General features: G+C 69.0%; 2 protein-coding genes across 5 annotated transcripts; one reads left to right on the top strand and one right to left on the bottom strand.

The window, feature by feature from the left end:
• Positions 1-8,411: 8,411 nt before the first annotated feature.
• Positions 8,412-20,941, bottom strand: GDF11 (growth differentiation factor 11). Of its 2 annotated transcripts, XR_005101508.1 has the most exons (4): positions 20,405-20,941; positions 12,806-13,179; positions 8,717-9,972; positions 8,412-8,652 (listed from the first exon to the last, which is right to left on the bottom strand). XR_005101508.1 is itself a non-coding variant. In XM_037370757.1 (3 exons), exons 1-3 carry the CDS (start codon positions 20,748-20,750, stop codon positions 9,592-9,594), a joined length of 1,101 nt encoding a protein of 366 aa, XP_037226654.1. In that variant the 5' UTR covers positions 20,751-20,941; the 3' UTR covers positions 8,412-9,591. The 2 variants fall into 2 exon arrangements, 1 of the variants encoding a protein (XP_037226654.1); XM_037370757.1 differs by having other exon boundaries at positions 8,412-9,972.
• A 1,904-nt stretch (positions 20,942-22,845) lies between these two features.
• Positions 22,846-26,591, top strand: INPP1 (inositol polyphosphate-1-phosphatase). 3 transcript variants are annotated; one of them, XR_005101506.1, is made up of 7 exons: positions 22,846-22,909; positions 24,367-24,578; positions 24,679-24,739; positions 24,822-25,022; positions 25,154-25,328; positions 25,431-26,011; positions 26,263-26,591. XR_005101506.1 is itself a non-coding variant. In XM_037370756.1 (6 exons), the coding sequence occupies exons 2-6, from the start codon at positions 24,375-24,377 to the stop codon at positions 25,921-25,923; spliced, it is 1,134 nt and encodes a 377-aa protein (XP_037226653.1). In that variant the 5' UTR covers positions 22,846-22,909; positions 24,367-24,374; the 3' UTR covers positions 25,924-26,099. The 3 variants fall into 3 exon arrangements, 1 of the variants encoding a protein (XP_037226653.1); XR_005101507.1 differs by lacking the exon at positions 26,263-26,591 and adding an exon at positions 26,108-26,173; XM_037370756.1 differs by lacking the exon at positions 26,263-26,591 and having other exon boundaries at positions 25,431-26,099.
• Positions 26,592-27,360: the final 769 nt, after the last annotated feature.

A 27,360-nucleotide genomic window follows, 5' to 3' on the forward strand; every position in this document is an offset into this window, starting at 1 on the left:
AGACGTGGCCAGAACAGAAGCAAACACTCGTTAAACTCAAATACATCCCCCACCCCCCCAACACCCCCCCCACCCCCCTCCTCCCAGCCCTTCTGGGTGGGTGGCACAGCCTGGCCCCCCCCGGCAGACCCCCAGGCTCCTGGCTGCCGTGGAGATGCTGCGGAGCCCCCTGTGGGATCAGGGTCCTGTCCAGGGGTCCGTCCTGCGGGTCCCGAAGCCCCCCGGGAGCTGGATCCATGGGGAAGGTTCTGAGGGTCCCGAAGCCCCCCAGGAGCTGGATCCATGGGGAAGGTTCTGAGGGTCCCGAAGCCCCCCAGGAGCTGGATCCATGGGGAAGAGCCTGAGGGTCCCAAAGCCCCCCAGGAGCTGGATCCATGGGGAAGAGCCTGAGGGTCCCGAAGCCCCCCAGGAGTTGGATCCATGGGAAAGGTTCTGAGGGTCCCGAAGACCCCCGGGAGCTGGATCCATGGGGAAGAGCCTGAGGGTCCCAAAGCCCCCCAGGAGCTGGATCCATGGGGAAGGTTCTGAGGGTCCCGAAGACCCCCGGGAGCTGGATCCATGGGGAAGGTTCTGAGGGTCCCAAAGCCCCCCAGGAGCTGGATCCATGGGGAAGGTTCTGAGGGTCCCGAAGACCCCCGGGAGCTGGATCCATGGGGAAGAGCCTGAGGGGTCCCAAAGCCCCCCAGGAGCTGGATCCATGGGGAAGAGCCTGAGGGTCCCAAAGCCCCCCAGGAGCTGGATCCATGGGGAAGGTTCTGAGGGTCCCGAAGACCCCCGGGAGCTGGATCCATGGGGAAGAGCCTGAGGGGTCCCAAAGCCCCCCAGGAGCTGGATCCATGGGGAAGAGCCTGAGGGTCCCAAAGCCCCCCAGGAGCTGGATCCATGGGGAAGGTTCTGAGGGTCCCGAAGCCCCCCAGGAGCTGGATCCATGGGGAAGAGCCTGAGGGTCCCGAAGCCCCCCAGGAGCTGGATCCATGGGGAAGAGCCTGAGGGTCCCAAAGCCCCCCAGGAGCTGGATCCATGGGGAAGGTTCTGAGGGTCCCGAAGACCCCCGGGAGCTGGATCCATGGGGAAGGTTCTGAGGGTCCCGAAGCCCCCCAGGAGCTGGATCCATGGGGAAGGTTCTGAGGGTCCCGAAGCCCCCCAGGAGCTGGATCCATGGGGAAGGTTCTGAGGGTCCCAAAGCCCCCCAGGAGCTGGATCCATGGGGAAGAGCCTGAGGGTCCCAAAGCCCCCCAGGAGCTGGATCCATGGGGAAGAGCCTGAGGGTCCCGAAGCCCCCCAGGAGCTGGATCCATGGGGAAGAGCCTGAGGGTCCCAAAGCCCCCCAGGAGCTGGATCCATGGGGAAGGTTCTGAGGGTCCCAAAGCCCCCCAGGAGCTGGATCCATGGGGAAGGTTCTGAGGGTCCCGAAGACCCCCGGGAGCTGGATCCATGGGGAAGGTTCTGAGGGTCCCGAAGCCCCCCAGGAGCTGGATCCATGGGGAAGGTTCTGAGGGTCCCGAAGCCCCCCAGGAGCTGGATCCATGGGGAAGAGCCTGAGGGTCCCGAAGCCCCCCAGGAGCTGGATCCATGGGGAAGAGCCTGAGGGTCCCGAAGACCCCCGGGAGCTGGATCCATGGGGAAGGTTCTGAGGGTCCCGAAGACCCCCGGGAGCTGGATCCATGGGGAAGGTTCTGGGGGTCCCGAAGACCCCCAGGAGCTGGATCCATGGGGAAGAGCCTGAGGGTCCCGAAGACCCCCGGGAGCTGGATCCATGGGGAAGAGCCTGAGGGTCCCGAAGACCCCCGGGAGCTGGATCCATGGGGAAGAGCCTGAGGGTCCCAAAGCCCCCCAGGAGCTGGATCCATGGGGAAGAGCCTGAGGGTCCCAAAGCCCCCCAGGAGCTGGATCCATGGGGAAGGTTCTGAGGGTCCCGAAGCCCCCCGGGAGCTGGATCCATGGGGAAGGTTCTGAGGGTCCCGAAGACCCCCGGGAGCTGGATCCATGGGGAAGCCAAGCAGGAGGCGGCACAGTGCACCGTCCCCCCAGAGCAGCTTTTGGCGCCTTGTCCCCCAGGGCTGAGCCCCCCACCCAGCCCCCCTGGGGGGCCCTTGGCCAAGATGGGGCTGGGGGGCTGGGGGAGCACGATGGGACCCGCAGCAGGAGCTGGGGGGGGGGGGGGCTCGGGGTGCTGCTGGGGGGGCCTGGGACCTGGGCTGGGGGCAGCTGGTGGCCGTGGGGCCACCATGGGGGGCTGGGACCCAGCTGACCCCAGCAGGGGCCGTGCTGCCCCCCCTGTCCCAGGCCACTGTGTCCCGCTGCTGGCTGGCCCGTGGCCAGTGACACCCCCCCGGGCCACCCCTGTCCCCTCCCATGGCCACGGCGACATTCCCAGCAGACCCCCGCCCCTAATGAGCCTCCAGGAAGGTGCCCCCCACCCCTGGGGGAGCTGGGGGGGTGGATGGGGGGGGGGAGGGTGCACCTCTCGCATCGCCCACAGCCAGTGGTCCCATGTGGGGTGTCCCCAGCACTGGCCCGGGTGTCCCCAACACTGTCCTCGGTGTCCCTGGCCCTGTCCCGGGTCCTCCCTCTTTGTCCCACATGTCCCTGACACTATCCCTGGTCCTCCGTCCTTGTCCCGGGTGTCCCCAGCATTGTCCCAGGTGTCCCCAAGACTGTCCTGGGTCCTCCGTCCTTGTCCCAGGTGTCCCTGGCACTGTCCTGGCTGGCTCCATCCTTGTCCCAGGTGTCCTTGGCATTGTCCTGGGTCCTCTGTCCTTGTCCCAGGTGCCCCCATCCTTGTCCCAGGTGCCCCCACCCCTGTCCCAGCTGCCCCCACCCCTGTCCCAGGTGCCCCCAGCCCTGTCCCGGGTGTCCCCAGCCCTGTCCCAGGTGCCCCCACCCCTGTCCCGGGTGCCCCCTCCCTGTCCCGTGTGTGTCCCCCCCTCCGCGGGGTCACCCCCCTGGTTTGCTCAGCCCCACTGCGGCTCTCGGGGGGGTGAGGTAAGAGCTGGGAGTGGCGACCCCCCCTCCCCAGGGGCCCAGCCCCCCCCCGCCTGCTGTGGGGACTGGGACCCCCTTCTGCCGTGGGTCTGGGCGGATTTGGGGGGGGGTCCCTGGGTGGCTTCTCCAGGTGTCGGTTCTGGGACGGGGGGGCTGGGGGGGGGCGGGGGGGCAGGGGGGGAGGGGGGCTGTCCTGGCATCAGCAGGTGCGTGTGCCAGTGAGCCCAGCCCCCTCCCCCTCCTCTGCTCTGGAGCAGGGCTGCATGGCTGATCCCAGGATCCAATGCTGACCCTGGGATCTGGTGCTGACCCCAGGATCTCATGCTGACCCCAGGATCCAGTGCTGACCCTAGGATGCAATGCTGACCCCAGGATCCCGTGCTGACCCCAGGATCCAGTGCTGACCCTAGGATGCAATGCTGATCCCAGGATCCCGTGCTGACCCCAGGATCCAGTGCTGACCCCAGGATCTCATGCTGACCCCAGGATCCAATGCTGACCCCAGGATCCCATGCTGACCCCAGGATCCAGTGCTGACCCTAGGATGCAATGCTGATCCCAGGATCCCGTGCTGACCCCAGGATCCCGTGCTGACCCCAGGATCCGGTGCTGACCCCAAGATCCCATGCTGACCCCAGGATCCAATGCTGACCCCAGGATCCCGTGCTGACCCCAGGATCCGGTGCTGACCCCAGGATCCAATGCTGACCCCAGGATCCCGTGCTGACCCCAGGATCCGGTGCTGACCCCAGGATCCCATGCTGACCTTGGGGTTCCAGTGCTGACACTAGGATCTGGTGCCAACCCTGTGATCTGGTGCTGACCCCAGGATCCAGCACCAAGCCCACAGTCTGATGCTGCCCCCAGGGTTCCCATGCTGACCCTGGGATCCAGTGCCAGCCCCAGGATCCAGCACTGACCTTGGGGCCTAATGCTGACCCTGTGATCCGGTGCCAACCCTGGGATCCAGTGTCACCCCGGGATCCAGTGCAAGCAGGGGGCAGCGAGCGGAGGCGGCAGCACGTGGCAGCAGTTCCCGGCTTTTTCTTCCCTTTTTGGCCAAAGAAATTTTTTATTGTACAAAAAATCTAAAAAGGCCCCAAAACAACAGCCGGGGGGATCCGGGACCGAGCGGGAGTCACTGACCAATGGGATCCTCACAGCCCCGGGGCGCGCTCAGCACCCCCTGCCCCTGCTGGGGACCCAGGAGTGCGACCCCCCCCGTGTCACCGACCCCCGTGGGTGCTGCTGGGTGCTTGGGGGGGGGGGGGTGCGGGTGGGGGAGGGGGGGTGGGGGTACCCCAAGGAGCTCCCTAACGAGGCCACAATGCCGTGTCCCCCTGTGACCCCGGCTTTGGGGGGGGGGGTCTGGTTTGCCCGTGGGTTGGGGGCTCGTCTGGGCACCACGGTGGGGTGGCTGTGCCATGGGGAGCGTGGGGGAGGGGCACACCCCGGGCCAGGGGGCTGCTCCTCTGGGGGGCTCCAGCCCCACCGAACCCTGTCCCTGGGGGTGCCGCAGCCCCCCAGCCCCCACATCCTGCCAGGCCGGTGGGGCCAGAGCCCCCCCTCACCCCCGGGGCCGGGGGGATCGTGGCACCGCGGCATCTCCTGGGGCAGCGGGAGCAGCCACGCCGGCACGGGCGGCACCGTCCTCGCAGCCTGCGGGCCCACGGCCACGGCACTGGCCAGTGGCAAACCCCACGGCACCGGCCCACGGCCACAGCACCAACCATGGCCAATGCCACGGCACCAGCCCACGGCCCTGGTGACAGCACCAGCTCATGGCTAATGCCACGGCACCGGCCCGTGGCCACAGCACCAACCCATGGCCATGGCACCAGCCCATGGCCACGGCACTGGCCAAAGGCCACGGCACTGGCCCATGGCCATGGTGACAGCACCAGCTCATGGCTAATGCCACAGCACTAGCCCATGGCCATGGTGACAGCACCAGCTCATGGCTAATGCCACGGCACTAGCCCATGGCCATGGTGACAGCACCAGCTCATGGCTAATGCCACGGCACTGGCCCGTGGCCACAGCACCAGCCCATGGCCATGGCACTGGCCCATGGAGACACCACCAACCCATGGCCACGGCACTGGCCAACGGCCACAGCCACGGCACCAGCCCACGGCCATGGTGACAGCAGCAGCTCATGGCTAATGCTGCGGCACCGGCCCATGGCCACGGCCACCCCGTCCTCGCCTCTGCTGGAACCTTCCATAGTGTAAATTGTTCCCCGCCCCTCCCCCAGGTGTGTCATGGGGAACACGCAGCATCCCCCCCCCCGCCATTCCCACGACCGGCTCCGGTGCCACAACCACCTCCATCCCGGTGACACTGGTGACACTGGTGATACTGGTGCCGGGGCCTGCCATCTGGGGGGGCACATCGACAGCACCAGGGGACGTGGCCAGTGCAGGGGGGGGGGCATGGATGGATGGTGTGGCACCAGCCACATGGGCTGGGGGTCCGGGTGCCACCAGCCCATGGGACCCCCACCCACGGTGCCGCGACCCCCGGCGCGGAACGGAGCCGACAGCGCTGAACTCTTGGCTGCTTTTTTTTTTTTTTTTAAATATTTTTTATTATTATGATTTCTTTTTAATTTTTTTAAAATTTTTTTTTTTCTTGTTTAGCTGTTCAAGTGCTGTGTTTGGTCACGCGAGTAAATCCCCCCCCCCCCGACCATCCGTGGCCTTTTGGTCGTGACATTTGGACCCACCGCGTCCCCTCCCCCCCTCCCCCGGGGTCCCCCCTGAGCCCCCTGCCCTGGCAGAGGCGCCCCTGCCCCCCTTCGGGGCCCCCCCTGAGCCCCCCCCCGGCCCCCCCGGCCCGACGGACCCAGGAACCAAACAAGGAACAAACCAACAGAAAAGTCACCATGCGGCGGGTGGCACTGGTCCCAGTGCTCGCAGCCAACTTGTCCCAGTGCCTGCGGCTGAGTGGTCCCTGTGCCCGCGGCTGACTGGTCCCAGTTCCCACGGCTGACCGGTCCCAGCGCCCGGAGCTGACTGGTCCCAGTTCCCACGGCTGACTGGTCCCAGTGCCCAGAGCTGACTGGTCCCAGTGCCCGGGGTGCCCCGGTCCTTCTTCCTTCTCCAGCACCACCCGCCTGTACCAGGCCGGGGCCCTGCAGGGGCTCCTGGGCGGGGGGGGGCTGCAGGGTCGGGGGGCTCCGGGACCCCCCTCTGTAGGCGAGGGGAGAGACCCCCACGCCGGGCTGGACCCCTCAGCCGCTGCCCCGGCGCAGGGGGATGATGGCCGGGGGGGGTGGGGATGATGATGCCCGGGGGGGGATGGGGGGGTTGGGGGGGTGTCCCACCTGCCTCGACCACCCCCTTTAAAAAACGGGGGGGAAGCCCCCCCCCCTCCGGTACGTCCTGGCCGCCCCAGCTCGGACTCGCCGCGTCTGCCCCCCCGCCTGGCCAGGCCCCCCCCAGCCAGAGCGACCCCCGCCCCCCCCCCCCCATCGGCCAACAGAGCTGCAGTCGGGGCGAAGAGGGGCAGGTGGATCCCAGCCAGACCCCGGCCGATCCCAGCTGAATCCCAGCCTGATCGCGCCAGACTCCAGTGGGCCCCAGCTGGATCACTGCAGATCCCAGCCGGGCTCCAGCCACATCCCAGCGAATCCCACCCAGACCCCAGCTGGATCACAGTGGATCCCAGCCGGATCTCAGAGGACCCCAACCAGATCCAAGCCAGGTTCCAGCAGATTCCAGCTGGATCCCAGCCGGACCCCAGCCAGATCCCCGGCGGATCCCGGCCAGGTCCCAGCCGGATCCCAGCTGATCCCAGACAGATCCCGGGCAGATCCCAACCAGATGCCAGCCGGACCCCGGCAGATCCCAGTGGATCCCAGCCACACCGCGGCTCCCCTGGCTCTGGAGCGGGATCCCGCGCCCTTTCCAGCCCCTCCCGGCGGCTCTGCCGGGACCGGGATCGGGATCGGGATCGGGATCGGGACCGGGACCGCGCAGGCAGCGCCAGGACGGTGCTTCCCCGCCGCGGCCGGGGGGTGCTGGGGGGTTGGGGGGTGGGAGAGGCGGGGGGGATGGGGCCGGGGCCGGGGGAGCCCCTCGGGATCCGGTAAACGGGGCCCGGTTAAATCTCTCCACGCGTGGATCCGGTGGGCCCGGCCCGGCGGGCGGGAACACCGGGCGGGGGGTCCAGGCGTTGGCCCCGGCTCAGGGGGGCCCCCCCGTCACCCCCCGCCCCCATCCCGGTGCCAGACGTGCCCCCCAAAGGCACTGAACAGCTGGGGGGGGGGGCGGGGGTGTCCAGCCGTATCGTGGGACCCGATCTGTCGCGACAGGCGGCAACAACCCGCGGGCACAGGACAGAGCTGTGCCCCCGGCCCGGCCCGGGGGTGTCTGGGGGCTCCTGCCCCGGGGGGGCCCCACTCTCCCGGGCCGGGCGGGGGCGGCGGGGCCGGTGCGAGACCCCCCGGGGCCGGTGCGAGGGGCCCTAAGTGCTTCGGCGCCGGGCGGGCGGGCAGGGACCGGTACCGTCGGGGTCCCGGTACCGCGGGGGTCCGATACCGCCGGGGTCCGATACCGCCGAGGGCTCGGTACCGTCGGGGGCCCGGTACCGCGGGGGTCCGGTACCGTCGGGGCCGGGTACCGTCGGGGGCCCGGTACCGCGGGGGTCCGGTACCGTCGGGGCCGGGTACCGTCGGGGGCCCGGTACCGTCGGGGGCCCGGTACCGTCGGGGGCCCGGTACCGCCGGTACCGCCCCACACCCTCCCACCGGGGGTGCCTCGTCCTTGTAAGCGCTTTGGGCTCCGCGGAGCCGGGGACAAGTGCTAAACACCGCGGTCCCCCCGCCCCCCCCGGTTCTCCCTCCCCCCCCAGGCCCCCCCCCGTCATCCCCGCCCCTCCCCCGGCGCCGTCCCTAAGTGCTACGCGGGGTGCGGACGCGCCGGGACCGGGGGCTCCCCGCCGCCCCCCCCGCCGGGTAAGGGCTGGGGGCAGCACCCGGGGGATAAGTGCTGGGGCCGGGGGGCCTCCCCGAACCGCCCCCCCGAGCCTCCACCCCCGCCTGGCGCCAGCCCCGGCTCCGGCGGGTCCCGGTTGCATCACCCGGTGGGAGCGGGGCCGGGGGGGGGGGGCTGGGGCCGGCGCGGGCCCGTTCTCACGCGAAAATAATCCCGAGGCCGAGGCCGAGGGCGGGGGGGTGGGGGGCAAAGCTGCTGAGTCAGCGGAATTCCCCACCCCCACCCCCCCGCCGGAGCCTCCCACGGATCCTCGCCCCGGTGCTGCCTCCCGGAGCCATTGGCCGCCCACCCGCCCACCGGCGGGGACCCCCGGGCCACTGGCTGCGCTGAGTGCTGGGGCGAGGGGCATCAACTGGCCGCATCACCGGGGCGAGGGTCCCACCCCGATGGCAGCACCGGGATGAAGGTCACCATCCTGCCAGCAGCACCGGGGTGACGGTCACCATCCCAGTGACAGCACCGAGGCGAGGGTCCCATCCCGATGGCAGCACCAGGGCTAGGGTCACCGTCCTGCCAGCAGCACCGGGGCGAGGGTCCCATCCTGATGGCAGCACCGGGGTGAGGGTCCCATCCTGATGGCAGCACCGGGGCGAGGGTCACCATCCTGCCAGCAGCACCGGGGTGACGGTCACCATCCCAGTGGCAGCACCGGGGCGAGGGTCCCATCCTGATGGCAGCACCGGGGTGACGGTCACCATCCCAGTGGCAGCACCGGGGCGAGCGTTGCCAACCTACCGGCAGCACCGGGGCTGGATCCAAAGCGCTGGGTGGCAGCTCCGGTCCCCTCCCCCCAGCCATGGCCAGGGGTGCCGCAGGATGCTGGCGGTGCCGGTGGCCACCGGCCGGTCCCCGGGGTGCTGGGGGCTGAAGCCATCCCCACCGTGGCGATGGTTGTGGGTACTGGGATGGCGCTGGCGGCATGAAGGGAAGGACCGGGGGGGGGGGGCAGGCGGGGGGGCTTCCCGCGCCGGCCGGGAGGGTGATTAATAAATAAATAAATTAAAGAAGGGAGACGGTTTCCTCCCGGGCCAGAGCCACCGCCGGTGCTGGCATGGCCCAGCAGCCCCCATCCCGGGGGTCCCGCTGCCACATCCCACCATCTTCACTCTGGCAAAGCGCCCGTTGGCTGTTGGGGGATGGGGCCACCTGCCCTTGGATGTCACCTTGGCCATGGGGCGAGTGGGGACACCCCCATCCCCGTGGGGACACGTGGGGTCCGCTCGGCCGCCTCCTCTCCTGGTTGCTGTTGAGCTGGTGCGGCAGAGCCACGCAGTGAAAAGCCGTGTCACTGTGTCACTGTGTCACCGTGCCATGCCGTGCCACCGTGGGGATGTGGTGGGCGCTGGGGGTCCCGGCCGCCCCCTCCCCTTCTCCGTCCGGGTGCTTTTATTGCACAACGCATGTCAAAGCGCGGGTTTGGTGCAGCGTTTCTCCACGGGGTTTTCATCTTTCTCCCCCCTCCCCGCCATCCGAAGGGATCTCAACGCTCGTTCTTTGTCTTTTCAAAATCACCCCCCCCAAAAAAAATAATGGGGGGGGAAAAAACAAACAAACAAAAAAAGAGAGGTGGAGAGGGGGGAGGGGCGCAGGGTGGAGGGGCAGCACTCTAGGAGCATCCGCATCTGTCAACCACCATTCCCGGGATCTTGCCGTAGATGATTTGTTGTTTATCGTTGAAGTAAAGCATATTGATGGGGGACATCTTGGTGGGGGTGCAGCAGGGCCCCGCCGACCCCCGGGGGTTGGCCTGTTGCACCAGGTGGGTGTGGGGGTACTTCTGCATGAACATGTACTCGCACTGCCCCGAGCAGTAGTTGGCTTTGTACCTCTTGGGAGCGATGATCCAGTCCCAGCCGAAGGCTTCGAAGTCCACGGTGAGGGGGTAGCGGCAGCAGCGCGACTCGGTCGAGTGCTCGTCGCAGTCCAGCCCCAGGTTGCGCCGCGAGCGCTTGTTGTTCTCCAGCACCCGCAGCTCCATGAAGGGGTGCTGGGGGGAGGGGGGAAGGGGGGCGTCAGGATCGGGTGCTGAGCCGGCGTCCCAGCATCCCAGCATCACATAGTCCCAGCATCACATGGTCCCAGCGTCCCAGCATCCCAGCATCACATAGTCCCAGCATCACATGGTCCCAGCGTCCCAGGGTCCCAGTGTCACAGCATCCCGGTGTCCCAGCGTCCCAGTGTCCCAGCATCCCAGCATCACATAGTCCCAGCGTCCCAGCATCCCAGCATCACAAGGTCCCAGCATCCCAGGGTCCCAGTATCCCAGCATCCCAGTGCCACAGGGTCTCAGCGTCCCTGCACCCCAGCATCACATAGTCTCAGCATCCCAGCATCACATGGTCCCAGTGTCCCAGCATCCCAGCATCACATGGTCCCAGTGTCCCAGCATCCGAGCATCACATGGTCTCAGCGTCCCAGCATCCCAGCATCACATGGTCTCAGCGTCCCAGCATCCCAGCATCACATGGTCCCAGCACCCCAGTGTCCTAGGGTCCCAGTGTCCCAGCATCCCAGTGTTCCAGCATCCCAGTATCACAGCATCACATAGTCCCAGCGTCCCAGCATCCCAGCATCACATGGTCCCAGCATCCCAGTGTCCCAGTGTCCCAGCGTCCCAGTGTCCCAGTGTCCCAGCATCACACAGTCCCAGTGTCCCAACATTCCAGCATCACATGGTCCCAGCGTCCCAGTGTCCTAGGGTCCCAGTGTCCCAGCGTCCCAGTGTCCCAGCATCCCAGTGTCCCAGGGTCCCAGTGTCCCAGCATCCCAGCATCACACAGTCCCAGTGTCCCAGCATTCCAGCGTCCCAGTATCCCAGCATCCCAGTGTCCCAGGGTCCCAGTGTCCCAGCATCCCAGCATCACACAGTCCCAGTGTCCCAGCATTCCAGCGTCCCAGTGTCCCAGGGTCCCAGTGTCACAGGGTCCCAGTGTCACAGCATCACACGGTCCCAGTGTCCCAGCATCCCAGCATCACACAGTCCCAGTGTCCCAGCATCCCAGCATCACATGGTCCCAGCATCCCAGTGTCCTAGGGTCCCAGTGTCCCAGCGTCCCAGTGTCCCAGCATCCCAGTGTCACAGCATCACAGCATCACATGGTCCCAGTGTCAGTGTCCCAGCATCCCAGTGTCCCAGTGTCCCAGCATCCCAGCATCCCATGGTCCCAGCATCCCACATCCCACATGGTTCAGCAGAGCTGCCACCAGCCCCATGGATCTGCCACCAGTCCCACTGAGCTGCCACCAGCCCCACTGAGATGTCACCAGCTCCACTGAGGTGTCACCAGCCTCATTAGGGTGTCACCAGCCCCATGGAGTTGCCACCAGCCCCACTGAGGTGTCACCAGCCCTATGGAACTGCCACCAGTCCCATGGAAGTGTCATCAGCCTCATTAGGGTGTCACCAGCCCCAGCAAGGTGTCATCAGCCCCACTGAGCTGCCACCAGTCCCATGAATCTGCCACCAGCCCCACTGAGTTGTCATCAGCCCCATGGAGTTGCCACCAGTCTCATGGAGGTGTCACCAGCCCCACAGAGCTGCCACCAGCCCCACTGAGGTGTCACCAGCCCTATGCAGCTGCCACCAGCCCCATGGGTTGTCACCAGTGCCATCGAGGTGTCACCAGCCCCACGGAGCTGCCACCAGCTCTAGCAAGGTGTCACCAGCCCCAGTGAGGTGTCACCAGCCCTATGGAGTTTCCACCAGCCACATCAAGGTGTCACCAGCCCCATGGACCTGTCACCAGTCCCATGGAGGTGTCACCAGCCCCATGGAGCTGCCACTAGCCCTACTCAGGTGTCACCAGCCCCATTAGGATGTCACCAACCCCATTAGGGTGTCACCAGCCCCAGTGAGCTGCCACCAACCCCATGGAGGTGTGAGCAACCTCATGGATCTGCCACCAGCTCCCTGAGGTGTCACCAGCCCATGGAGCTGCCGCCAGCCCTACTGAGGTGTCACCAGCCCATGGAGCTGCCACCAGTCTCATGGAAGTGTCACCAGCCCCACGGAGCTGTGAGCAGCTCCTGGCAGAGGTCCCACTGAGCTCTGACCATCCCCACGGAGCCACAGCTGGCCCCACAGAGTTGTCATTGTCCCCGCAGAGCTGTCATCAGCCCCATGGGGGTGTCATTGTCCCCATGGAGGTGTGACCAGCCCCATGGAATCATCATCAGCTCATCAGAGTGGTGAAGCTGTGGCCAGCCCCACGGAGCCATCACTGTCCCCATAAAGCCATCACTGTCCCCACAGAGCCATCACTGTCCCCCCCATGGAACTGTGACTGTCCCCACAAAGCTGTGGCCAGTCCCACAGAGCCACCACTGTCCCCATGAAGCCACCACTGTCCCCATGAAGCCACCACTGTCCCCATGGAGCCATCACTGTCCCCATGGAGCTGTGACTGCCCCCACAAAGCTGTGGCCAGCCCCACGGAGCCAACACTGTCCCCAAAGAGCCATCACTGTCCCCCCCCTGAAGCCATCACTGTCCCCATGAAGCCACCACTGTCCCCATGGAGCTGTGACTGCCCCCACAAAGCTGTGGCCAGCCCCACAGAGCCATCACTGTCCCCATGGAGCCATCACTGTCCCCCCCCTGGAGCCATCACTGTCCCCATGGAGCTGTGACTGCCCCCACAGAGCTGTGACCCCCCTGTACCCCTCCCCATCACCCCCCCTTTTGCCCTCCAGCTCTGGGGGATGACAACTGGGACCCCCGTACCCAGTCACACCCCACGGAGCTCCGCACAGCACCCACCCCCACCAACCACAGCGGGGGCATCCCGAGCCCCACGGCCACCCTGGGGGCTGCCACCTACCAGCCCTTCGGCGCCGGGTCCCAGCGAGGTGACGGCCAGGTCGTTGCCGTTGGGGTCGAAGGCGTTGATCTCGATGCCCCAGTTGTTCTGCGGTTGCTTGAACCAATTCTGCAGGACGTGCTTGAAGTCGATGCTCTGCCAGTGACCCAGGCGGGAGTTGAGGTCGATCTTGAGCGATCGGATACGGATGTGGCGGCTGCCCTCCTCCGTCACCGGCTTCAGGCGGAGGATCTGCAGGTAGACGGTGGAGGTGTGCTGCACGGGCCGCAGGTACACCCACAGCTGCGCCTTCACCACCTTGGTGAACATGATCTTGGGGCTGAAGTTGAAGAAGCAGCAATGGGGGTTGCCCTCGATCTGCACCACCGGGTCCGCTGTGGGAGGAAGGAGGCGTCAGGGCCGGCCCCGGGATCCCTCCCTCTCCTCCTCGTGGGATGCGGGGTGGGGGGCGAGCATCCTTCTTGTGGGATGCAGGTTCGAGGGTGAGCTCCTCCCAGAGTGGGATGTGGGGTCGGGGGTGAGCATCCTCCTCATGGGATGCAGGGTTGGGGGTGAGCATCCTTCTCGTGGGATGTGGAGTCGGGGGTGAGAATCGTCCTCTGGGATGCAGGGTTGGGGTGAGCATCCTCCTTGTGGGATGCAGGGTCAGGGATGCAGGGTCAGGGGTGAGCATCCTCCTGGCATGGGATGTGGAGTTGGGGGTGAGCATCCTCCTCTGGGATGCAGGGTGGGGGGCGAGCATCCTCCTCGTGGGATGCGGGGTGGGGGGCAAGCATCCTTCTTGTGGGATGTGGGTCGAGGGCAAGCTCGTCCCAGAGTGGGATGCGGGGTCAGGGATACAGGGTCAGGGGTGACCATCCTCCTCGTGGGATGTGGGGTTGGGAGCGAGCATCCTCCTTGTGGGATGTGGGGTGGGAGGCGAGCTCCTCCTCGTGGGATGCAGGGTCAGGGATGCAGGGTCAGGGGTGAGCATCCTCCTCGTGGGATGCGGGGTGGGGGGCGATCTCCTCGTGGGATGCAGGGTCAGGGGTGAGCATCCTCCTCGTGGGATGCAGGGGTAAGGGGTGAGCATCCTCCTTGTGGGATGCAGAGTCAGGAGTGAGCATCCTCCTCGTGGGATGAGGGGTCGAGGGCAAGCTCCTCCCAGAGTGGAGTGCAGGGTGGGGGGCGAGCATCCTCCTCGTGGGATGCAGGGTGGGGGGCGAGCATCCTCCTTGTGGGATGCAGGGTGGGGGGCGAGCATCCTCCTTGTGGGATGCGGGGTGGGGGGCGAGCTCCTCCTCGGTCATTAGGAGGTGAAGGGCAGGGCAGAGGCCACCCCAGGGGTCACTGCCCCTCCGGCCGCAATAAGGTCCCCGGCTGCCCCCTGACCCCGCGGCACCGGGACGCGTGATCCCCCGCGGGGGCGGCGGGAACCGGCCCCAGGCTGGGGGGGGCTGGCTTGAGCGGGGTGGGGGGCTCCAGCCCCACAGCAGGTGCTGTGGTGCAGCCGGTGCCCACCACGTCCCCTCGGGGCAGCCGGGAAGGTGCCCGGTGCTGCAGCCCCGGGGATGCGGCAGAGCCCCTGGGAGGGTCTGGGGCACCGAGCTGGGTACCACCAGGCTCCCCACGGGGGGTCCGGCCCGGTGGGCATCGCGAAGGTCAGCCATCTCCCACCCCCCCATCACCCCCCACCCTCCCATCTCCCACCCCCCCATCACCTCCCACCCCCCCATCACCTCCCACCCTCCCATTTCCCACCCCCCCATCACCCCCCACCCTCCCATCTCCCACCCCCCCATCATCTCCCACCCCCCCATCACCTCCCACCCTCCCCACACTTGTTTTCAGGGCAGCCCCCCCCCCCCCAAAGCAGCCCCCATGCCTCACCCAGCACCCCGGGGGTGTCCCCAGGGATGGCAAAGGTGAGCGACCCCCACCCAGGGACACCCCCCCTGCTGGGGTGACCACCCCCAGCCCAAGCACCCTTCTGAGCCAGGGGTCCCCCAGCCCCACGGCAGCACCCCTAGAGCCCAGCCCTGCTCCAGCCCTCCCTGCTCGGCCAAACATCTGTGTCAAATTGAGCTGGGAATTTCGCCCCCCCCCCACCCCCCCCAAAGCGCAGCCCCCTCCCCCTGCCACGCACCGGTCAGGTTTAATAGCACCCAGCTGCAGCGGGGCCATTTGCTGCGTGCGGGGCCCCCCGAACACATGGGGGTCACGACACCGGCCGCAGCCCCGGGGATGCCAGGCAGCCCCCCCGCTGCACCACACATAAACCAAAGTGACAGGGGCTGGGGGGGCGCAGGCGCCCACCGCCCAGACCCCTCCCACCAATTTGCTGCGCACAAGCCCCCCATTAAACCTGCACTTCCCCAGCAGCCCCCTGGTGCTTGGTGCCCCCCCCCCACCTCTTAACCCAGGGGGCAGGTTGTGCCCCCCAGCCCCTCAGAGGGGGCTTTGCCACCCGTCACCCCGGGGGTGTCATCACAGCCTGGGCCAGTGGCCACCTCGAGGGGGGTCACCCCGGGGGTGTCATCCAGCCTGGGCCAGTGGCCACCTCGAGGGGCTCCGTGGCCCCGGTGGCTTTAGGGGCCACGGTGGTGGTTTGCTCCGGGGTCATGGGGGGGGGGGGCTCTGCGGCACGGACCCCCCACGGGGGGGTGGGTTTGTAGGGGCTCCAAGTGAGCGATCCCAAAGCGGCACCGAAGCCCCTCGCTGCAGCACTGGGGGCACCAGGGGCACCGCTGACCCTCCTCCAGGCCGGGACTTGGGGGGCAGCGGGTGCCAGCGGCCCCCGGGGTGACAAGGGGGGTCTGGGGTGCTGGAGCGGGGGGGTCAGAGCGGGGGGGGCTCTGCCACGCTGGCTGCTCCTGGCACGGGGCTGCGGCGATGCCAGGATGCTCATCCCGTCGCTGTGGCAACGGGGGATAAAGGTTACCGGGACATCGGTCACAGCTGAGTATGTGCGGGGAGGGGGGCACCCCCGGGCTCCCCCCCTACCCCCCCCCGCTCTTTGTTCCCACCGGGGCCCGGATTTGGGGCTCCCACCTCTGCCCCGTTAACCCCTCCCCTGCTGCAGGGGACTGGAGACCCCCACCCCATCCATCCCCCCCAGATCCCAGCACCTTGGGGACCCCCCGACACCCAGAGGTGCCATGTGCCGGCGATGTCCCCACCGTGTCCCACTGACCTTGAGCAGCTCCAAGCGGCCCCCCAGCCCCCCCCCCGGGCCCCTCACCCAACCCGCCCCCCCCCCAGCCCCCCATCACCCTTCACTAAGCCCCCTCTACCCCACAGGTCGTGGGGGTCATGGGGAGCCCCTAAATGGGTTTAGGACCCAATTAACCCTCCTGGGGTAGTTAAAAAAAAATCCCGGGGGGGGGGGGGCTGGGGGTGCGGGTGTGGGATTAACTGGGGGGGGGGGGGCCGGGGGGAACCCGAGAGCTTTATGGCTTTGCTGCCTATAAAGCCCTTTCCCTCCTTCTGTTCAGGAACCATAAAACCCCACACAATTGCCACGGGGGGTGGGGGGGGTGCAGGGGGGGGGGGGGGGAGGAAAAAAAAATCATAATAATAACGGAGCGGCCGCAGCTGGGGCAGGCGGGACCCCCGGGGGCATCTGGTTGGGGGGGGCTGGGGCTGGAGGACCCCGGCTCGAGGGGGTCCTGGCCGGGAGGAGGGGCAGCCCCCTGGTATTTATTTGGGGCCCCCCCCCCGAGCTGTGAAATGGGGGGGGGGGGGGGGCGGGGGGCTGGGTTAAGGCGGCGCAGGGAGGAAACCCCCAGCGTGTTGTCAATTTTATGGGTAATAAAATTTCAAAGCCGCCCGAGTCTATTAATGCCTGGGAAGGAAATTCGGCGGGGGGCTGCGGGGGGGGGGCAGCGCCTGACACTTCCCTCCCTTCCGCTCCCCCTTCGCACCCGGCCCCCCCGGCCCCGCTCCACCGGGGGTCCCGCGGCCCCCCCCCCCCCCCCCCGGGGGTCCCGGCCCCGCAGCAGGTGGAGCCAGGGCTGGGCAGGGCGCTGGCACCGGGGGAAACTGAGGCACGGAGGGGGCGGGGGGCGGGGGGCGGCCGCCCTGGACCCCCGGCTGCAGCCACGGCACGGCGCAGCAAAGCCCCGGGGACCCCTGTGTGTCCCCCCCCCCGCCTGCCTGTCCCCAGCACGCCCCGCTGTCACCCTGCCGTCACCCCGCTGTCACCCCGCCGTCATCCTGCCCTGTCACCCTGCCCTGTCACCCTGCCGTCACCCCGCTGTCACCCTGCCCTGTCACCCTGCCCTGTCACCCTGCTGTCACCCCGCTGTCACCCCGCTGTCACCCTGCCCTGTCACCCTGCCCTGTCACCCTGCCGTCACCCTGCTGTCACCCTGCCCTGTCACCCTGCCCTGTCACCCTGCCGTCACCCTGCCCTGTCACCCTGCCGTCACCCTGCCATCACCCTGCCGTCACCCTGCCGTCACCCCGCCGTCACCCCGCCGTCACCCTGCCCTGTCACCCTGCCCTGTCACCCCGCCGTCACCCTGCCCTGTCACCCTGCCCTGTCACCCTGCCGTCACCCTGCTGTCACCCTGCCGTCACCCTGCTGTCACCCTGCTGACACCCTGCCCTGTCACCCTGCCCTGTCACCCCGCTGTCACCATGCTATCACCCCACCATCACCCTGCTGTCACCCCACCATCACCCTGCCGTCACCCTGCCGTGTCACCCTGCCGTCACCCCATCACCCTACTGTCACCCTGCCCATTACCCCACTGTCACCCTGCTGTCACCCTGCCCGCCACCCTGCCGTCACCTCGCCATCACCCTGCCATGACCCCACCATCACCCCACTGTCACCCTGCCCTGTCACCCTGCCCGTCGCTCCACCATCACCCCGCTGTCACCCTGCCATCACCTTGCCCGTCACCCTGCTCTCACCCTGCTGTCACCCACCTGTCACCCTGCTGTCACTCTGCCCATCACTCTTCTGTCACCCTGCTGTCACTCTGCCCTGCCACCCTGCCCGTCACCCTGCTGTCACCCCACCGTCACCCTGCTGTCACCCTGACCATCACCCTGCTGTCACCCTGCCCATCACCCCGCCATCACCCTGCTGTCACTCTGCATGTCACCCCACTGTCATCCTGCTGTCACCTTGACCTCAAACTACCCTGTCACCCTGCCCTGTCACCCTGCTGTCACTCTGCCATCACCCTGCCATCACCCTGCCCTGTCACCCTGCTGTCACCTCACTGTCACCCTGCCGTCACCCCGCCATCACCCTGCCCATCACCCCACCGTCACCCTGCTGTCACCCTGCCCTGTCACCCTGCCCTGTCACCCTGCCCATCACCCCACCATCATCCCGCTGTCACCCCGTCGTCACCCCGCTGTCACCCTGCCACGTGCCGCGGCCGAGCACTGGCACCCGCTGCCTGCTGTGGCCCTGGGGACCCAGAGGTCACCGCGCTGTCTGCCCTGCGCCCCAGTCTGGTCCCAGTGCTGGGGCCGAGTCCCAGTACCCAGGGCCAGGTCCCAGTGCTGGGGCCGAGTCCCAATGCAAGTGCCAGGTCCCAGTACCCAGTGCCAGTGCTGGGTCCCAGTGCCATGTCCCAGTGCCGGTGCTGGGTCCCAGTGCCAGTGCTGTGTCCCAGTGCTGGGTCCCAGTGCCAGTGCTGGCTCCCAGTGCTGGTGCTGCATCCCAGTACTGGCCAGGTCCCAGTACCCAGCACCAGCATTGGTGCTCGGGCTGGTGCCAGTGCTGGGTCTTGGTCCTGCTACCAGTGCCCCCTCCCACTTACTCACTGGTCCCAGTGCCAGCTCCCAGCACACAGTCCCAGCTCCCAGCACACAGAGGCCATTCCCAGTTCCTGCTGCCCCGTCCCAGTGCCCCGTCCCAGTGCCAGTGCTGGCTCCCAGTGCTGGTGCTGCATCCCAGTGCCGGCCAGGTCCCAGTACCCAGCACCACTGTCGGTGCTTGGGCTGGTGCCAGTGCCGGGTCCTGGTCCCTACTACCAGTGCCCCCTCCCACTTACTCACTGGTCCCAGTGCCAGCTCCCAACACACAGTCCCAGCTCCCAGCACCCAGCACCCATTGGCCATTCCCAGTTCCTGCTGCCCCGTCCCAGTGCCAGTGCCACATCCCAGCACCAGTGCCAGCCGGGTCCCAGTACCCAGCACCAGTGTCAGTTCTTGGGCTGGTGCCAGTGCCGGGTCCTGATATCTGCTACCAGTGCCCAGTCCCACTTACTCACTGGTCCCAGTGCCAGCTCCCAGCACACAGTCCCAGCACCCAGGGGCCATTCCCAGTTCCCACTGCCCTGTCCCAGTGCCCCATCCCAGCACCCAGTGTTGGCTCCCAGGGCCGGTGCCACATCCCAGTGCCAGTGCTGGCCAGGTCCCAGTACTGGCCAGGTCCCAGTACCCAGTACCAGCATCGGTGCTTGGGCTGGTGCCAGTGCCGGGTCCTGGTCCCTACTACCAGTGTCCAGTCCCACTTACCCACTGGTCCCAGTGCCAGCTCCCAGCACCCAGTCCAAGCTCCCAGCACACAGTCCCACTTACTCACTGGTCCCAGTGCCAGCTCCCAGCACCCTGTCCCACTTACTCACTGGTCCCAGTGCTGGCTCCCAGCACCCAGTGCCAGCTCCCAGCTCTCCGTGCCAGCTCCCAGCACACAGTCCCAGCTCCCAGCACCCAGAGGCCATTCCCAGTTCCCGCTGCCCCATCCCAGTGCCTCGTCCCAGTGCCAGTGCTGGCTCCCTGTGCCAGTGCTGGCTCCCGGTGCCAGTGCCACATCCCAGTGCCAGTGCCAGCTGGGTCCCAGTACCCAGCACCAGCACTGGTTCTCAGGCTGGTGCCAGCGCCGGGTCCTGATCCCTACCACCAGTGCCCAGTCCCACTTACTCACTGGTCCCAGTACAAGCTCCCAGCACCCAGTCCCAGCTCCCAGCACACAGTCCCACTTACTCACTGGTCCCAGTGCCGGCTCCCAGCACTCAGTCCCAGCTCCTAGCACTCAGTGCCAGCTCCCAGCACCCAGTCCCACTTACTCACTGGTCCCAGTGCCAGCTCCCAGCACCCAGTCCCAGCTCCCAGCACACAGTCCCACTTACTCACTGGTCCCAGTGCTGGCTCCCAGCACCCAGTCCCAGCTCCCAGCACCCAGTCCCACTTGCTCACTGGTCCCAATGCCGGCTCCCAGCACTCAGTGTCAGCTCCCAGCACCCAGTCCCACTTACTCACTGGTCCCAGTGCTGGCTCCCAGCTCCCAGCACTCAGTGCCAGCTCCCAGCACCCAGCACCCAGGGGTCATTCCCAGTTCCCACTGCCCCGTCCCGGGCCATCCCATGTCCCGGTGCCTCGGTGAGGCGGACGCATCCCGGGGGTGGGTGGGGGCCTCCGGGAGATGAAGGGGGGGGGGGACGACGACGACCACGGGCCGGTCCCCGGTGGGGGGGGTCAGGCGGTACCGGGGAGTGGGGTGCGCGGGGTGAGGCAGGCCGGGGGGGCCGCGGGGGTTGGGAAGGGAGGGCTGGGGGTGGGGGGGGGGTGGGGGTGGGGGGGTGGGGGGTGGGGGGGGTCGCCTTTGGGCGAAGTTTTGCAGCGGCGGCGGGGCGGAACAAAGGCGGCACTGACTTTCCTGGGCCATGCTGATGACGGTCTCGGTGGTGGCGTGATACTCGTCCTCCTCCAGGTACTCGTCGTGCTGCAGCGAGTCCCCCTGGAAGTCGTGGAGGTCCAGGAGCTGCTGGAGCGGCGGGGCCTTGGGCAGCAGCTGCTCCACCACCTCCCGGGTGATGTTGGGGGCTTCCTTCAGCCGCAGCTTGCTCAGGATCTGCGACTTGATGCTCTCCAGCCGCAGCTCCTTGCTGTGCCGCCGCCAGAGGCACACGGGGCAGGCGGCTTCCGAGGCGGGGGGTTGCGTTTCCCCCCCCCCCGCCGCCCCCAGCAAAGCGAAGAAACACAGCCAAACCGGAGCCATCCCGGGGGGGGAAAAAAAAGGGGAGGAAAAAAAAAAAAAAAAAAACGGAGGAAAAAAAAAAAAAAAACGGGGGTCCCCTACGCCGGGCCGCCCCCCCGCCCCGCTTCCACCGCAACGCGCAAGGGGCGCGGAACGGGGGGAAGGCGGTAACGGTGGCGGGGGCGGGGAAGCGGGGGGCGGTGAGGGACCGGGGGGGGTGGAGGGGGGGGGGGGGGTGAGAAAAAAAAGCGGCGGCAGCGGCGGCCCCCGGGTTTTATACCCCAAGAGAAGTGTGTCGTCAGCGGCCTTGATTGGCTGCGGGCGCACAAAAGAGGTTCTGGCAGGGGCTTGTCACCAGCCGCCGCCGGCCCCCCGAGCACCGGGAACGGCCCCGCCGCCGCCGCGGGCTGCCCGGTGGGCTGCGACCCCCCCCCGCCCCTCCCCAGCCCGCCCCCCGCCCGGCCCCGCCGCACTTGCCGGGAGTTGGGTCCCGCCGCGCCGCCCCCCGGCACCGGCGATGCGCGTCCCGCTGCCACCGTGCCCCGCCGCCTCCCGTGTCACCCCCCCATCCCCTCCCGGGGCACCTCCCCCCCCCATCCCCATCCCCTCCCGGGGCGCCGCCGTGTCACCCCCCCCATCCCCTCCTGGGGCACCACCCCCCCCGATCCCCATCCCCTCCCGGGGCGCCGCCGTGTCACCCCCCTCCCCACCCCCATCCCTCCCGGGGCACCTCCCCCCCCCCGATCCCATCCCCTCCCGGGGCGCCGCAGTGTCACCCCCCCACACACACCCGGTCCCCTCCCGGGACGCCTCCCCCCACCCCATCCCCATCCCCATCCCCTGCCGGGGAGCCGCCGTGTCACCCCCCCCATCCCCATCCCCTCCAGGGGGACCTCCCCCCCCCAACGCTCCGATCCCCATCCCCTCCCGGGGCACCTCCGTGTCACCCCCCCTCCATCCCCTCCCAGGGCACCGCCGTGTCACCCCTCCCTTATCCCCATCCCCTCCCGGGACCTCCCGGGGAGCCTCCGTGTCACCCCCGGTCCCCATCCCCATCCCCTCCCGGGGCGCCTTCGTGTCACACCCCCCACCCCATCACCTCCCGGGGCACCTCCTCCCTCCCCCGCTCCGATCCCCATCCCCTCCCGGGGCGCCTCCGTGACCCCCCCATCCCCATCCTCATCCATCCCCATCCCCTACCGGGGCGCCGCCGTGTCACCCCCCACCCCCATCCTCTCCCGGGGCGCCTCGCCCCCCTTCCCCCCCGCTCCCCATGCCCTCCCGGTCCGTCTCCTTCACCCGCTCCCCCGCCCCCCCGCCCCGCTCCGCACCGACCCCCCTCCCGCCCCGTGTCCTCAACCGCCCCCGGAGTCGACCCAGGCCCCCCCTCCGCTCCATCCCGCCCCCCCCCCCCCCCGCCTCCCGGTGCCGACCCCATCAGAACCATGGAGAGGGCAAGCGGGAGCGCGGTCGCGCCGGTGGCACCGGGGCTGCACCGGGGGGGGCAGCCGGGGGGAGGCACCTCCGGGCTGCGGTGCCGCCAGATCCCGGGGAGGTGATGGGGGAGGTCCCGGTGGGTGTGGGGGGGGACAGAGGGGGTAAGGAGCGGTGCCGGTACCCCCGGTGAGGGGGGGCAGGGTGGCGCAGGCGCATCCCGCCAGGGGGCGCCGCTCCGGAGCGGGCGCGTGCACACCGGCGCCGGTGCCGCCGGAACGAAGCGCAGCGCCGGGACCAGGGCGACACCGCGCGGCGCGGGGCGGCACCGCAGCACCGGGGGTCCGGGGTGGGGGGGGTCCGTGTGTGTGTGTGTCACCACCCACCCACCCCCCGCCCTTCCCCCCCGCCGCGGAGGGTCCCGGTGCGGGGGGTTCCCCGTGGCCACGGCACCGCCGGTGTCACCAGCCCCGGAGGCCGCGCGGGCCAGCGGCGGGAGGCGGCGCTCGGAGCGGGTCGTTGTCCCCGTTTTGCCCCTCCCCCACGCCCGGGGGTGGTGGTGGAGGGGGTGTCCCCCGGTGCCCCCCGCCCGGTGCCGCCGCTGGCGGGGTCGCGGGACCGAGGGGGTTAAGGAGGCGCCGTGACGCGCCCCCCAGGCCCCGCCCCCAGGCCCGCCCGGTCCCGCCCCCAGGTCAGGCCCCGCCCCTAGGCCCGCCCCCCGGGAGCTGCCAGCGGCCCCGGCCCCGGCCCCGGTAACGGCAGCGGCGGGGGCGGGCGGGCCCGGGACCCCCCGCGGGCCCTGCAGGGGTCCCTCCGCGGGGGGAGGGGGGGCGGGGGGGTGTCCTTCCGCCGGGGGAGGGGCTGGGAGGGCAGGGCCCACGCGCGGGGGGCGATGCTCTGGGGGGGGCCACGGTCGGGACAGCCCCCCCCCCCCGGGACCCCGCAGGGACCCTCGGCTGGGCACAGCCCCGCCGCCCCCTGGCCCTGTCGCTGTCGCCGTGTCCCCACGTGTCCCGGCCCCCATCCCCCACCCCCGCGGCCCTGTGGCCCCGTGGCCACGTCCACACATCCGCGTCCCTGCGTCCCACCCCGGTGTCCCCGTGTCCCCGTGTCCCCATGTCCCCACACCCGTGACCCCACGTCCACATCCCCATGTCCTCATGTCCCCGTGTCCCCACATCCATGTCCCTCTATCCCCACATCCACATCCCTGTATCCCCACATCCCCATGTCCATGTCCCTGTGTCCCCACATCCACGTCCCCACGTCCCCATGTCCCCACATCCCCGTGTCCCCATGTCCATGTCCCTGCATCTCCACATCCACACCCCCATGTCCTTGTGTCCCCATGTCCATGTCCCCACGTCCATATCCCCATATCCCCATGTCCATGTCCCCGCATCCTGATGTCCCCATGTCCCCACGTCCACATCCTTGTGTCCCCACATCCACATCCACATTTCCCCATGTCCCCACATCCATGTCCTCGTGTCCCCACATCCGCATCCCCACGTCCCCATGTCCCTGTGTCCATGTCCCCATGTCCCTGTGTCCCCATGTCTCCATGTCCATGTCTTGTGCCCCCACATCCACATCCCCCCATCCCCACGTTCCCGTGTCCATGTCCCCATGTCCCCACGTCCACGTCCTTGTGCCCCCACATCCCCATGTCCCCCCATCCTCATGTCCCTGTGTCCATGTCCCCATGTCCCCACCTCCACGTCCTTGTGCCCCCACATCCCCATGTCCCCCCATCCTCATGTCCCTGTGTCCATGTCCCCATGTCCCCACCTCCACGTCCTTGTGCCCCCACATCCCCATGTCCCCCCATCCCCATGTCCCTGTGTCCATGTCCCCATGTCCCCACCTCCACGTCCTTGTGCCCCCACATCCCCATGTCCCCCCATCCCCATGTCCCTGTGTCCATGTCCCCACATCCATGTCCTTGTGTCCCCACATCCCCATGTCCCCACATCCACACGTCCCCATGTCCATGTCCCCACCTCCAGGCTGTGGCCTCTGCCAGCCGGGCAGGATAATTTTAGCCGTGTCCCCACCCTGGGGCCAGCACCGGGCAGGATGCGGCCCCGCGCCCAGCCTGCACCCAGCAATTAGGGGCAGGGCGCTTGTGGCTGGGGCTGGGGGCCCACGCTGGCAGCCAGGGGGTGGCTGTGGCCCCCCCCCTGAGTGCCGTGGCCCCCAGCCCCAGCCATGGCGGGGCTGCTGCAGGCCCTGGTGGGTGCCTCGGAGAAGGCGGCGCACATCGCGCGGCTGTGCCGGCGGGAGGACCCCCTCTTCCAGCTGCTGGTGGCCGAGAAGACGGGGGTCGACAGGAACAGGAGGTTCCTGCAGGATTTCAAGACGCTGGCAGACGTCCTCATCCAGGAGGTCATCAAGCACGACCTGGGGAAGGAGGTAGGCATCCAGCTCGGGGGGGGGAGGGGGTCCCCAGGGGGTCCCCGCATCCCGCCGTGCCATGGCTGAGCCACCCTGGCACCCCCCATCCCCCTCCCAGTTCCCCCAACTGCAGGGTCACATCCATGGCGAGGAGTCCAACGAGTTCAGGAATGGGCAGGGTGAGTCTGGGGGAGCAGCGGAGCTGGGGACCCCATCCTGCTCCCCCAGTGGGGGCTGCGGCTGAGGCTGGGGTGCCGGCAGGGGAGACGGTGGCGGTGCGGGTCTGCGCCACGCCGGGGGACACGGCGGCCCTGCTGCTCTCGGTGCTGGAGCCCGAGCGGGCGGCCGCCGAGCTGCTGGCGGTGGCCGTGCACCGGGACGTGGTGCTGGAGGACGCGGAACTGGCCGGTGTGGCGCTCAGCATCCCCCCCCAGGACCTGGCCATCTGGATAGACCCCATCGGTGAGGGGGTGTGGGGAGAGGGTGGTTGGCGACCCCCCGGGTGGGTTGGGGACCCTTCGGGTGGGTTGGGGACCCCCAAACCCCCACCCCCCCCCATGGCTGAGCCCCAGTGAATTGGGCTGCACCCACAGACTCCACCAACGAGTACATCGGTGGGCGCGAGGACGTGGCAGCGGTCGATGGCATCGCCCCGGCGGGGCTGTGCTCAGCACTGGTGCTCATCGGTGCCTACGACCGCCGCACGGGCTGCCCGGTGCTGGGCGTCATCAACGAGCCCTTCTACCGCCAAGACCCCCAGACCTGCAGGTACTGGCACGGCAGGGACCACCGTGGCCACATCCTGACCCCCAGCGCCATGGGGACCCGGTGCTGGGGTCCACGCTCAGTGTGTGTCCCCCCTCCCCGCAGGTGGCAGGGGAGGTACCACTGGGGCGTCGCCTACGGGGACACGCGGCTCTGCTCGCTGAGCCCCCCGCCACTGCGCCCCAGGCCCTGTGTGGTGCTGAGCCGGGCGGAGGGGGGGACGGTGCAGGTGGCCTTGGGACCCCTCTGTGACGGTCACCTGCGCTTCGCCGCCGGCGCCGGCTACAAGATGCTCTGCGTCATCCTGGGGCTGGCGGACGCCTACGTGCTCTCCAAGGGCAGCACCTTCGCCTGGGATGCCTGCGCCCCCCACGCCATCCTGCGGGCCCTGGGGGGGGGCATGGTGGCCCTGGCGGGGGCCCTGCAAGCACGGCGGCAGGGGGACACCGGCCCCCCGCCCCAGTTGGTCTATAACCGCCCGGTGGAGGGGGCGGTGGGGGCCGAGCGCTGGGCGAACCGGGGTGGCCTCGTGGCCTACGTGCACCCCCAGCACCTGGAGGCTGTGCTGGCCACGCTGGCCACCGTGCCGGGGCTCTGAGGCCACGGTGGTTGGGACCCCAGGGTGCAGGTTATAGGGTGGCTGGGACCCCCAGGGTGCAGGTTATAGGGTGGCTGGGACCCCCAGGGTGCAGGGCATGGGGTGGCCGGGACCCCAGGGGTGAAGGTTATAGGGTGGCTGGGACCCCTGGGGTGCAGGGTAAGGGATGGTTGGGACCCCCGAGGTGCAGGGTAAGGGGTGGTTGGGACCCCCAGGGTGCAGGGCATGAGGTGGCCGGGACCCCAGGGTGAAGGTTATAGGGTGGCTGGGACCCTCAGGGTGTGGGGTAAGGGGTGGCCGGGACCCCAGGATGCAGGTAAAGAGTGGCTGGGACCCCAGGGTGCAGGTTATAGGGTGGTTGGGACCCCAGGGGTGAAGGTTATAGGGTGGCTGGGACCCCTGGGGTGCAGGGTAAGGGATGGTTGGGACCCCCAGGGTGCAGGGCATGAGGTGGCCGGGACCCCAGGGTGCAGGTTATAGGGTGGTTGGGACCCCCGGGGTGAAAGTTATAGGGTGGCCGGGACCCCATGGTGCAGGGTAAGGGGTGGTTGGGACCCCCAGGGTGCAGGGTGCCCTGGAGTGCGGACTGTGGGGTGCAGGGTCCCCACATGCAGGGTCCCTGAGTGTGGGGTCCCCTGGGGCGCAGACTGTGGGGTGCAGGGTCTCAGGGTGCGGGGTCCCTGAGTGTGGGGTCCCAGGTACGGGGTCCCGGGATGTGGGGTCCCCTGGGTTTCAGGGTCCCAGGCTGGGGGGTCTCAGGATGTGGGGTCCCCTGGGGTGCAGGGTATGGGGTGCAGGGTCCCAGGGTGCCAGGTCCCTGAGTGTGGGGTCCTGGGGGTCCGGGGCCCCTGAGTGTGGGGGCCCAGGGTGCGGGGTCCCCTGGGGTGCAGGGGCCCAGGGTGCGGGGTCCCGGGGTGTGGGGTCCCCTGGGGTGCAGACTGTGGGGTGCAGGGTCTCGGGGTGTGGGGTCCCTGAGTGTGGGGGCCCAGGGTGTGGGGTCCCCTGGGGTGCAGGGTCCCAGGGTGCGGGGTCCCAGGGTGCGGGGTCCCGGGGTGTGGGGGCCCAGGGTGCAGGGTGCGGGGTCCCCTGGGGTGCGGACTGTGGGGTGCAGGGTCCCAGGGTGCAGGGTCTTGGGGTGCTGGGTCCCTGATTTGTGGGGTCTGGGGTCCCTGAGTGTGGGGTCCCAGGTGCAGGGTGTGGGGTCCCCTGGGGTGCAGGGTCCCGGGGTGCCCGGTCCCGGGGTGCCCGGTCCCCGCGATCCCCTGACACAGCGCAGCCGACCCCCGACCCCCCCCCCCCCCGCTCCCAGCACCCCCACCCTGACGCCCCCGCCCCACGTCCCCCCCTCCGGCACCATTAAAGCGCCCCCGGCAGCCGCGTGTCTGTGCTGCGCGCGCCGGGACCGGCACCGGGGGGGGGGGGCGGTACCGAGGGGGG

Source organism: Falco rusticolus, chromosome 19 (assembly GCF_015220075.1).
Source record: "Falco rusticolus isolate bFalRus1 chromosome 19, bFalRus1.pri, whole genome shotgun sequence".
Lineage (NCBI taxonomy): Eukaryota > Metazoa > Chordata > Aves > Falconiformes > Falconidae > Falco > Falco rusticolus.